The sequence below is a fragment of the Hypanus sabinus genome, chromosome 17 (assembly GCF_030144855.1).
Source record: "Hypanus sabinus isolate sHypSab1 chromosome 17, sHypSab1.hap1, whole genome shotgun sequence".
NCBI classification, from domain to species: domain Eukaryota; kingdom Metazoa; phylum Chordata; class Chondrichthyes; order Myliobatiformes; family Dasyatidae; genus Hypanus; species Hypanus sabinus.
In genome coordinates this window covers 63,366,836-63,379,723 of record NC_082722.1, presented here as the reverse complement: position 1 = coordinate 63,379,723, position 12,888 = coordinate 63,366,836, and the positions used below count along the sequence as shown (strand labels likewise).

Below are 12,888 nucleotides of genomic sequence, written 5' to 3'. Positions count from 1 at the left end.
GTCTGGGTAGCCTCCAGCCTGGTGGTATGAACATTGAATTCTCCAATTTCTGGTAATTCCCTCCCCCTTCCCCTATCTCTGCCTCTTTCCCCTTTCAACTTTCTGCTTCTTTATCTCTACAGTTCTTTCATGCTTATTCCCTCCCCCTCCCACCTTTATCTTTCCTCTGATTGGTTTTCCACCTGGCACCTCTAGGACCTACCCCCTCCCCTATCTCTATTACTGGGCTTCAGCCCTCTCTTTCCCGCATTCCTGATGAAGAGTCTCAGCCCGAAACGTTGGCTACTCTCTTCTCACGGATGCTGCCTGACCTGCTGAGTACTTCCAGCGTCGTGTACTTATTCTTTGAACCACAGCATCTACAGTTGTATTTTTGTGAAAGGATCTTTGAAGATGGCCTACACCTGGGAACAACTTAAAAAACTGGCCCAGGGGACAGAGGATTCTGGCCAGCTGCTATTGGAAGCCTAGGCTCCTGCAGGATGATGGGCTTAAGAGAAGAGTTAAATATCACACAAGTGAGGTGGTTACTGTCACTACTTCATTCCACAGTCAAGTGTATGTTCAGGGCTCCTTGAGCAGCTATGAAAATTAGAACTAAGATCGGCATGGCAATAACCAAACTATTGGATGTTGTTTAGAATTGGAGTTCCCTTAAGAAGAAAAAAATGGGGCAGCAGGGGTAGTTCATCAGGATTTGTAGCCATCTTGCCAGAAACACGAACATTTAAAACCATAAGACATGGGAGCAGACACTTGGTCCATCGAAACTTCTATACCATTCTCCACCATTCCACAAGTTCTGATTTATTACCCCTCTCAGCCCTGTGCTCCTGCTTTCTCCCCATAACCTTTGATGCCCTTTCTAATTTAACGAAAAGCAAATGAACCGAAAAGGTGCTGGGAATCTGAACTGAAAACAGAAAATGCTGGGAACACACGGTAGGCCAAGTTGCATTTGTAGAAAATGAAGTGAGCTGATGTTTTGGGTTGATGACTTTACATCAGAACAAGGAGAAACAGAATACAAATTAATATTGAGTTACAGAGAAGGTTCAGTGGAGGGATGGAAAGGTCAGATAGGATAGGACAGGCTGTGAAAGGGGGAGATCATAGTTGCTGTGGAGATGCCTTGTATAGATGTTCAGTCAAATGGATATGTGGGGCAATAGTGTGGACAAGGAGAGTATTGTGTTACAATAAGCAGGTCTACTTGAGATGGCCAGCAGATCAGGCTGTGATAATGGACAGTGTAAACACGACCCATACACACAGGTGGATGAGTTTACATAGAAATGGCCAGTTCTGGTAGAGAGAAAGAAAGAAAATTACCTGCGGTCAAAGAATTTGATATTGAGTCTGCGAGGTGGATCACGAGTTCCTCAAGCTAGTGCTGAGTCTCGGTATTATCAGACCATAAGACACAGGAGCAGGATTGGGCCATTTGGCCCAGTGAGTCCGCTCTGCCATTTCATCATGGTTGATCCAATTTCCCTCTTAGCCCCAATCCCCTCTCTTCTACCCATATCCCTTCCTGCCCTGACCAATCAAGATTTTAATCAACCTTTGCTTTAAATATTCATAAAAACTTGGCCTCCACAGCTGCCTGTGGCAAAGTATTGCACCAATTGACCACTCTGGCTAAAGAAATTTCTCCTCATCTCAGTTCTAAAAAGACGCCCCTCTATTCTGAGGCTGTGTCCCGTGGTCTTAGACTCTCTCACGATAGGAAACATCGTTTCCACATCCACTCTATCAAGGCCTTTCACCATTTGATAGGTTTCAATCGGGTCACCCCTCATTCTTCTGAATGCCAGTGAATACAGGCCCAGAGTCGAACAATCTTCACATGACAAGCCATTCAATCCTGGAGTCATTTTCGTGAACCTCCTTTGAACCCTCTCCAGTGTCAGCACATCTTTTCTTCAATAAGGAGGCCAAAACTGCTCACAATACTCCGTGAGGCCTCACCAGTGCTTTATAAAGTCTCATATTACATCTTTCCTTTTAGATTCTAGTCCTCTTGAAATGAATGCTAACATTGCATTTGCCTTCCTCACCACAGACTCAACCAGTAAATTAACTTTTAGGGAATCTTGCACAAGGACTCCTAAATTGCTTTGTGCCTCAGATTTTTTTGTATTTTCTCTCCATTTAAATAATAGCTAACCCTTTCATTTTTTCTACCAAAGTGCATAACCATACACTTCCCAACACTGTGTTCCATCTGCCATTTCTTTGCCCATTCTCCTAATCTAAGTCCCTCAATAGCATCTCTACATCATTAAAACTACCTACCCCTCCATTTATCTTCATATTGTCTGCAAACTTTGCAACAAAGCCATCAATTCCATCATCCAAATCACTGGCATACAAAGTGAAAAGAATTGGTCCCAACAGAAACCCCTGTGGAGCACCACTAGTCACCGGCAGCCAATCAGAAAAGGTTCCCTTTATTGCCACTCTTTGCCTCCTGCCAATCAGCCTCTGCTTTATGCGTGCTAGAATCTTTCCTGGAATACCATTGGCTCGTAGCTTGTTGAGCAGCTTCATGGGGACACCTTGTCAAAGGCCTTCCGAAAATCCGAGTACACAACATCAACCGATCCTCCTTTGTCAATCCTGCTTGTTACTTCTTCAAGGAATTCCAGTAGATTTGTCAAGCAAGATTTTCCCTTGTAGAAATTATGCTGGTTAAGGCCTATTTTATCATGAGCCTCCAATTCCCCTGAGACCTCATCCTTAATAATCGGCTCCAACACCTTCCAAATAACTGAGGTTACACTAACTGGCCTATAGTTTCCTTTCTTCTGCCTCTATTACTTCTTGAAGGGTGGAGTGTTATTCACAATTTTGCAGCCTCCCAGAACCATTCCAGACTCTCATGATTCTTTAAAGATTATTAGTAAATGGTCAGGAGTCACAGACAGATTGACAAAGATTGGGAGTAGGAAGGAGAATTACACTGACAGGTGATAGTCGGCACAATAAATTGCAAATGTGAATTGTTTACGTTGCTTCATCAGTCAGTGTGAGTTATCCCATCAGATTTAATTAAGCATATTCCATATCCATTTACTATTAAGCATATTCCATATCTCATCTGCATAAACGTTAGTTTTAACATATGGCATGTTCAATTTGCAGTGTAATGCTCCTTATACTGACTAACCTTCCAATATAATACCAGTGGTACTTCTTTCTATAAGCAGTTCCCCAAGATCAATTCATGGCATGTACTTTATAGGTTTCTGGTCCCCATATAATATGAACTAAATTATTTGATGGTAATTATGTTAGTGAACTGCGAGGCGATTCCCTGCACAGTGCCTGTACATAAACACATGCATTATCATGGCATTGGGATAGCCTGATCCCCCAAGACAAAGAAAAACTCTCTGCAAGCAATTTGGGAGAAAGAGCCGAAGCTGTAAACAACTAGTTATGGGGTCTCTGTAAGTTCATACTGAAATACTTCCCTTGTCAGAGCTAATTTTTATTACGAGGTCAAATCATCACATATCAAGTCCTGCAGTAGTCAGACTGTTGATAGGAATAAACCAGTGTATATAACCACCCAAGTTGTTCCAATGGTGTGCTCTGATGAATTATTTTCACTTGTGGAAGTGCACACTAGCTGGTTGTTACCAGTTATTCTCAATTATGTGTCTGAGATATCTTGCAGGGGAAAGGCATCACCTGACAGTGTATAAAAAACAGACTACAAAATGAACACATTTTTCTTTCCGTGTTGTAACAGTAAAATGAAACTTGATGGCATAGTATTTCATAAAACACTTTACAGTACATTGCTTCATAATTCTGCTTTAAGATAGGGTGCAATTATTATGCAAGGAAACAAGATATTCACTGGATGAGATGACCAGCAGATATTTCCCCATTCCAACTGGGGGCTTAACTGCTTGATGCCCAACAAACGGCAATAATCTCCAGCCTTCAACTACTCTTTACTGATCACCAGACTAAAATATATTCAACTAGTAATTCCTCCAAACTGTCTTCCTATGTATAAGACAATGTTGTATTTTAAACAAACTGGGGCCTTTACAGCACAAGGCTTTTCCACAGATCTCCAAAGACCTAGCACAGGATTTATTAAAAGTTGAAATTAGCAGTTTTTGTTTTTAAAAAGAGGCTATATTATGGTATTACACAAAAAATCTACACAATAGTGGAAAATTATTATAAATTTTCATGCTCATGCTCAAAAAATTCTGCATTATGGATCCGAATTAGGTTTAATATCACTGGCATATGCCGTGAAATTTGTAAACTTTGTGGCAGAAGTACATTGCAATACCAGATAATATAGGGAGAACAACTGTGAATTACAGTAATTATATATATTATGAATTTCTAATGTCACTGCAGTTGAAGGACTGTCAAACATCCATGATATAAATTTATTTTTTAAGGTGTAATGTTAACCTGTAATAGGCAAGAGACATTGGGACTTCTACAAGTGTCTGTCCATTTTGGGAATTTTTATCATAAATCTGTTTCCTAACCCAAAAAATCTTGTCAATTAAAAAAACGAGTTGAAACTGCTGTGTTTAAGTGCATGACTTATTACCTGGAGAGCAGATAAACGGACTCCTTCAAGTGGTTTATCGGGATCCACCTTCACCTCTCTTGCCTTGATGAAACAATCTAGGTTTTTGATTTTATTACAGGCATCGTATGCACCCTGCAGTGACAATAAGAAACGAAGACTTACTTCTAGCACGAACAAACGGACATTTTCCTGTGGCTTGTCGGGATTTACTTTGACAATCCGTGTGCTTTTGAACTCTTGGAGACTTGGCAACTTTTCTGCAGCCTGAGCAGCCCCCTGTTTCCAGAACATGTGACGAATTGCAGTTAACAACAAGCAAAAATGCGGATGCTTTATTATATCCCCCACATTTTCAACTCTTTGTGCTCCCTTACAGTACATTAACCTTTTTACCCACATAAATCTCCTAACCCATTACATCCTGAAAAAATCTGGATTACACAAGGGATTATGTTTCACTGTGGTATTTTGAACACTAAGGTTGAAGCAATAAAATTGGAGTACACAGGCACTTAAAATTGCTGTTTGCAGCAAGCAATGTTAATTGGAAAAAGTACATTCAAAAAGTGCATAATCTGGAAAGGAATATTGCTAAAATAAAAATCCTTTCTGAAAGAAAAAGTGATCGAATATACCAGGTGTTATAGTGGATTAGTTCATGAATGGCTGATTTACTGAAAGTCCAGTCTAGAATGTACAGATGAGTGGTGGGGTGGAGATACGTCTCTCCAAAGGACATAAGGCACTCCTCCCCTCCGCTAGCCTGCAGGTCACCCTTAAACAAGGTGTAGCTCCTGCTTAGCACCCCCCACCCCAGTTAGGGTCACATGAAGCCATGGGAGTGGGTGGTGGGTGGTCACACGAGCAGCACATGCATATCATAAGTCCTGCTAATGTGACCACTGACGCAAGGCAGACAACCTCTGAAGAGTATTGTGCCAGCCGTCTTGTAAAGACACTGCCCAGACGAAGGCAATGGCAAACCACTCCTGTAGAAAAAGTTGCCAAGAACAATCATGATCACCCACGTCATATGACATGGTACAGCTTGAACGAGATGTACAGATTGAGACTTCTCTGGTCATGAGTTGACGCAATATTCATTTGTACATAACACAGAAATAGCCTTTTCATTTAACCCTGATTGGTCAGTTAACTTGAAAGACCATAGAACAATTGGTCTCCATCATGTTAATCACAATGGTATTGCTGTAGGAGTGCTAGTTTTGAACCAGAATGTTAGGACAAAGTAGAACTAGTTTTTAAGACCTACTTATATTACAACAATGGCCTTGAAGTGCATTCTTGCAATACATTATCTAGAGAATTAGATGAACAAAATTTACTTGGAGTTATCACAGAATACCAAATGAACTCTGCTCCTCTGTCTGTTCATGCAAATAAACTTTCAGACAATCACAATGGCATCGAATGTTAATATTTGGACATTACTCACTTAAAGCTCATTTGTACACGCCCTAACAAGACACAGAAGCCATTATTCCTGTATTGCTTAATTAGGAGCTGGTTTTCCTGCAGTTTGATGCCTGTCACCTCTGACTGGAATGTTCCTGTTAAGATTTTAGAACAGTGCTCACACCCAATCCAACCAGCACTCGGCTGTGTGTCTCTTTCAGCAAAACCAAAGAGCTGATTAATAAGTATAGGAGGAAGAAACTGGATGTCCATAAGCCAGTCCTTATGAGGGGAATGGAGGTCGAGAGGGTCAGTAGTTTAAAATTCTTTGATGTTATCATTTCAGAGGCTTTGCCCCGGGACCAACATGTGAGTGTTGATACTAGGAAGGCAAGGCAGTGCCTCTACTTTCATAGAAGTTTGCGCAGATTCAGTATCCTGACATCACGGCCTGGTATGAACAAACACTGATGGCCAAGAACGGAAAAGCCAGGTTCAAGAACAGTTATTATCCTTCAACCATCAGGCTCCTCAATCAGCATGAATAACCTGATTCACCTCAACACCAAAAAAAATATAGTAACAGTTGATTTCAATTAACTGTGGCACATCGAGACCAGTACATTTTGGCCCAACTAGCCGATTTCATGGAAATAGTTTAAAAGGTATTTAAAAAAAAAAGACAAACTACGAAGTGACTAATTAAATATATAATTAAATTAAATACAGAACAAATTAGAACACTACCAATGCTACTAATAACAGTCCTGGTGAAGGGTCTCAGCCCGAAAAGTCGACTGCTTACTCTTTTCCATATATGCTGCCTGGCGCTGACTTTCTCCAGCATTTTGTGTGTGTTGCTTTGGATTTCCCACATCTGCAGACTTTCCCATGTTAGCAATAGTACTACAGTATTATAAAACTGTGAATAGTGCCTAATAATTCTCAATGGGGGAATTCATCCAGTGTACACCGCCATGTTCTTTTGATTGTAAATTAACATATTCCGTGCAGTAACCTAGTACAGATAACAGACTGGCTTCATACAATGCTTTTAACAACTGCATCACCCAAAACTTCACTTGCATTGCAACATTCAAGGTGATTGTTGACATCTTCAAATACTTCGTAGTTCCAAACTTGCTGAAGTAGTAAAATTATTTCATTTTCACTCCCGGCTGTTGGCAGCACCTCCAAGTCTCAATGCCTGAAACCGCAGTGAGCAAAACAGTTCTGAATTGTCGTCGTGGTTATCTATCAGTTGTCAACTATCAGTGACAAAAATCACTTCTTGAACAGAAACAAATGCAACTGATGCTAGTTAGAAACTGTTCTACAACAGTCTCATGACCTAAATAAGTGGCACAGTGTCTCAAATTAATGAAAAGAGTTGTGGCTGTTTTCTTTCTGGCTATTCTATTCACTGTGTATAAAATCTTTTAATTATTCTGTAGAAGTTTTTAAATAGAAAATCTTTCTCTTGTTCATTTTTGCTCTAATTGTGTAGGTTAATAGATAGCACTCCACTAATCCAGGAAATTTATTGAATCAGCTTGCTGACACTGTGTAAACTTCGACCATTTTACACAATTGTAAGATAATTTATTCACAGTAGCATATTGCCGACAGATTCATCTTCAGTCTGTTGGAATTGCTAAGCAAAACAAATGCCACTTGCTAATAATCTGCCTCAGTCAGAATTGCCTATTATGAATCTAAAGAGAGAATTATAACTTCCACCTGCAGTTTTACCTTGAAATTCGGGATTCTGTGGTGAACAGGTCTTGGGAAGTTTGCCAAATTGTTTTCCTCCATATAATCCCAAACTTTCTGCCGAATATCCCACTTGGTGACACCTAGGATGAATTTAAGAAACATTCAGTCTCTTAGATAGGTACATGAATATGCACAGAATGGAATTGTGTAGGCAGAAGGGACTACCTAGGCATTTAATTACTTTAGTCACAGTAGCCTGGAATAAGGGGCCAGATCATTTGTTCCATTTTCAATGTTCTGTGTTAAATTTTGGTCTATCATATCATTCCAATTTTACAAGCCGATTATTTTTCAGTAAACTGAATGAACATCCAAACGTTGTTACGCAAAGAACTCATATTTCTTCTTTGAGAAGAAGTAGAATGTCAATTTTGGCAACAGAAAAAAAATATATTTATAATCCACATAATTTATTATCTGCTTGAAAATAGAATTTTAATTATTTGATTTTATTTACAAAAGTGGCATTTTTATTTGACCACAAAAGCCAATCAGCCCACGACTAACACAGCTTGCTTAACAGTCATAATCTTTGGAATTTTCTTGCCAATGAGAAATAAAGTCTTAAATAAAATGTTTTAAATACTCACTGCTTAGAAATTTTTGTTCCAGCTCTGTAGATGTGACAAATGGGCATTTGTACTTTACATGACAGATGCACTGTTTCCCTGCACCATTCCAAACACTATGGTATTTCTTTCATCACACATTTAATATAAAACCACTGTCTACTGAATACTGTTAAACACTGCAAACCAGCAGCAGAATCTGTAACCAATCTGCTACTGAGCACACCATTTGACCAAGGATCTAGTAACAGTCAGCTATTAGTTGCATAGTTAGCCAACTCATTGTTGAAACATTAAAGACTTATCTTTATCCTACTGGCAATTCCATGTGTCTTTTAATGAAACAGTCTAGTACTTTTTCATACTAACTAGTGGTTTTATTATCCCCTTTCACCTGGTTCCACCACTTTTTTTGTCATTTACACTGAAGACGTCATGGCCATCCACTACAACCAAGGAGGTCTCCGGTTGTGATGATCACTCATACCACTGGAATAAGGTTTCTGAGGTTGAGAGAGTGGGACTGCCACTGTGCAATGACTTCGCCACTTTAAAAGCTTTTCTAGCATTATCATTGAAATCGACGGACAACCAACAGACACTCTCCCCAGCCAAATCTTATCTTTTTATTTCCTTCTGTCCTCACACTTTCTTTATAGAATAAAATCTGTTTGACTTTGCACTAGTTTTGATGAATGGCCATTGACTTGAATCATTAACATTGTTAATCTTCCCAGAGCTTCTGCCGGAACTGATGAATATTTCTAATAACTCCTGTTTTATTTCAGATTTACAACATCTACATTACTTAGCTTCAGAAGCAATTAAGTTTATACCACACTCGTCATATCAGTATAACAGGCAAACTAATTCAATATGAGAGCAGAATATTTTGTTCTGGTAATTTAAAGTCAGCATCTGGAGCTATTATTACAGATGTTCAAGTTACTTAGAAAAACTAATAAGGCAAAGTCAACAAAATTTTGTGACATGATTATAAGACCATAAGACAAAGGAGAAGAATATGCCATTCAGCCCATTGAGTCTATTCTACCATCTCATCATTTATTATCCCTCTTAACATTATTTTCCTGCTTTCTCCATGTAACCTTTGATGCCCTAACTAACAAAGGACTTATCAACCTGCACTTTAAATATACCCAATGACTTGGCCTCCACAGTCATCTGTAGTAATGAATTCCACAGATTCATCACCCTCTGGCTAAAGACATTTCTCTTCATCTCTGTTCTAAAGGGATGTCATTCAGTTCTGAGGCAGTGAGCTCTGATCCGAGACTCCCGCACTATAGGGAACAGTCTGTCTGTATACACTCTCTCTAGACCTTTCAATTTTCAGTAGATGAGAGACAGACAATCAGAACAAACAAAGGGACATATAAAAGGCTGCAAAGAGCAACTCAGACCTGTTGGAGTGAGATGAAACCAAAAAGAAAATGTTGGAAATGCCCAAGAGCTGGAGCAGTGTCTGTGGGGAAAGAAAATACTGAACTAATGTTAGACTATAACTGAATGACCTTTCAGTAGAACTGATCAGGTCTGATACATAGTGAGTTACCTGGAATTGTTGAATTTATCATTGAGTGCTAGATGCAGCATGGTGTCCAGATGGAAGCTATTTCTCAGGCTCATGTTGAGCCTCACTGGAACAGTGCAGGGTTACTGTAAGGTTATTCACTTATCACATTAATTCAATATTTGATCTCCCCACAGACACTGCTTAGTCTCCTGAACATTCCAAACATTTTATTTTTGGTTTCCTCTCACTCCAACAGGTCTAAGCTACATTTTGCAGCCTTTGAAATGTCCCTTTGTTTGTTCTGTCTGTCTCTCAATCTACCAAATATTGAAAGGTCTAGATAGAGTGAACATAGAAAGACTGTTTTCTATAAAGGGGAGTCTCAGACCAGAGGACACTGCCTCAGAACTGAAGAACATCCCTTTAGAACAGAGATGAAGAGGAATTTCTTTAGCCAGATGATGGTGAATCTGTGGAATTCACTGCCACAAGAGGTTGCGGAGGCCTAGTCATTGGATATATTTAAAGTGGAGATTGATATGTGCTTGAGGAGTAAGCGCATCAAGGTTCATGGGGAGAAGGCAGGAAAATAAGGTTAAGAGGGAAAATAAATCAGGCATAATGGGATAGTCCCTTTGCTCGTTCTGTCTCTTTCTCTCAAGAAGGCAACTTCATAAACAATACGTCGCCAAGGCAAGTGTGGAGATATTGTTTTTAACCTATCCATCCCTCCCCAACTTTTTCACAATTTGTCTTGCCTCACTTTTCCAGTTCTAATATCTTCAACATGAAAAATGTAACTGTTTCTCTTACCAAGGGTGTTTTCTTTTTCTGTTTTACTTAATTTCAGATTTCCAGCAACTGCAGCTTTTTAATTTTCCATATTTTGTTTTAAATTGCTTGGCAAGATGCAATGACAAATCTCAGTCATATTCTGTATATGTACTTTGAATCTTTTGACAGGTACAGTACACCACAGGAAATAGTACTGGCACCCCAATACTGGATTCGGCCTCACACATCACAGGTAAAGTCCTTCCAACCATTAAGCACACCCTTATGAAATATTGTCATAGGAAAGCAGCATCAATCATCAGAGATCCCCACCAGCCAGGTTATGTTCATTTCTCACTGCTGCCATTAGCTAGAAGGTACAATAGCCTCAGGACTCACACCACCAGGTTTAAGAACAGTCACTACCCCTCAACCATCAGGTTACTGAACAAAAGGGGATAACTACACTCACCTGCCCATCTATTGAGATGTTCCCACAACCAATGATCTCACTTTAAGGACTCTTTATCTCAAATTCTCATGTTAACATTGTTTATTGCTATTTATTTATGTATGCATTTGCATAGCTTGTTGTCTTCACTGATCTTGGTTTAGATTTGCTGAGTATGCCCACAGGAAAATAAATCTCAGTATTGTATGTGGTGATATACAGGTACTTTGATAATAAATTTTACTTTGAACATCTTACAAATTATATAAATGACTTGAAGGAAGGGAACAGATCCTTGGACTAAGATTCATGAATAGTTGGCTTCCCACTACAATAATTAGACATACCGACTGAATGCTGTCATTATAAAGATAATCGAATACAATAGGAAGAGTATATTTTAGATACATACAGGATTATTGAGATCACATCTGAAGTACAGTGCACATTACTGGTTCCCTGATTTATGGATATAATGCACGGAAGCAGTTCAGAGAACAGTTATGAATAATAATACTTGTAATGGGTGGATTGTGTTTATTTTTTTTATTTTATTTAGAGATATGCACAGTAACAGGTCCTTCTGGCCCAATGAACCCCCACTGCCCAATTATATCTGTGTGACCAACTAGCCTACTAAACTGAACGCCTTTGGAATGTGGGAGGAAACCAGAGCACCCAGAGGTGGTCACAGGGAGAACATACAAGCTCCTTGCAGACAGCGGTGGGAAGATTTTGTTGGATAGCCAACACTCAAATCTGCTGCTTCTAGAGGACCGAGAGGGAACTCGACTCATAAGGTGGACATGGAGTGGATATTTCCTCTTTCAGGAGTTTCTAGATACAGGTGGTCACTATTCAAAAACATTAGGTCAACCACTGAAGGTGAATATTTTTCTATGAGGTGTGTGGGTCTTTGGAACTCCTGTGCTCAGAATGGCTGTGGAAGCTGAGTTTCTGAGTATTTTAAGACAGAGGTGAATAGATTGTGATAAACAAAGAGCAAAATGTTATCCTGCATAGACCAGAATGCAGATTAAAAACTCATGACCTACTTCAATGGTACAGCAAGCTCCGTGGTTTGAGTAATTTACTCTTAATCCTAATTCAAATGGTTGTTTGATCCATAGCTATGGCACTTCTTTCCAGCCTTGTCTCTTAATGTTCCTGATCTCCAGATACTTTACTGGCTCAATTTGCAACTCTGGAAGTCTTAATTTTATCCACAAATATTCTTCTTAGAATATTTAAACCTTGGAAATCAAAGCATCCATTTATCACCTCTTTCTGCATTCCAAAATGTTTAGGCAAGATTTATTGCAGTAAGTTGTTCAAAGTAGTTCTTACTAAGGAGTAAGTACAAATTCAGACCCTTGTCTGCAACATGCAGCCATAATCCTTCGATTTAAAAAGTGTATAGTGTGGCCAATGCTTTGATTTACCATTAATATCCAGCACTTTTATCGCTGTACATAAATATTTTAAGGTATCATATTGCTCACAGTTATCGTACATCATGAAAACAAAACATGACAAATGAGGCAGAAGACAAGTCTGATTTTAATAAGGTTGCATACTTAAGACTATGCCTCATAAAAAAAGCCATTTAAAAAATAAGTAGAAGTAGCCCTGGAAATAGAATCTATTGACAGGCAAAATGTTTTGTTCCTTTCTGATATCTAATGTTCACAATTCAGCAAACTAATCACTCAAAGGAACAGTTTCTTGCAACCTCTGTGCTTCCTGCATGTACCTTGAAAACTCTGCTGTAAAGTTCAAATGGAAACTG

The 12,888-nt window shown here is 39.2% G+C and overlaps 1 protein-coding gene across 9 annotated transcripts in view; it reads right to left on the bottom strand.

Moving 5' to 3' along the window:
* The window catches only part of mthfsd (methenyltetrahydrofolate synthetase domain containing), a 96,243-nt gene that overhangs the window by 29,915 nt on the left and 53,440 nt on the right, over window positions 1-12,888 (bottom strand). For 5 of the 9 annotated variants that reach the window (XM_059993196.1, XM_059993190.1, XM_059993195.1 and 2 more), the window contains exons 2-3: window positions 7,745-7,848; window positions 4,595-4,708 (exon numbers count right to left, since the gene is read on the bottom strand). In XM_059993196.1, coding sequence (XP_059849179.1) covers window positions 4,595-4,708; window positions 7,745-7,848 — 218 coding nt within the window. Of the gene's footprint in view, window positions 1-4,594; window positions 4,709-4,738; window positions 4,853-7,744; window positions 7,849-8,358; window positions 8,379-12,888 lie in introns of those variants that run through there. The other 4 variants (XM_059993191.1, XM_059993193.1, XM_059993197.1 and 1 more) reach the window with 3 other exon arrangements.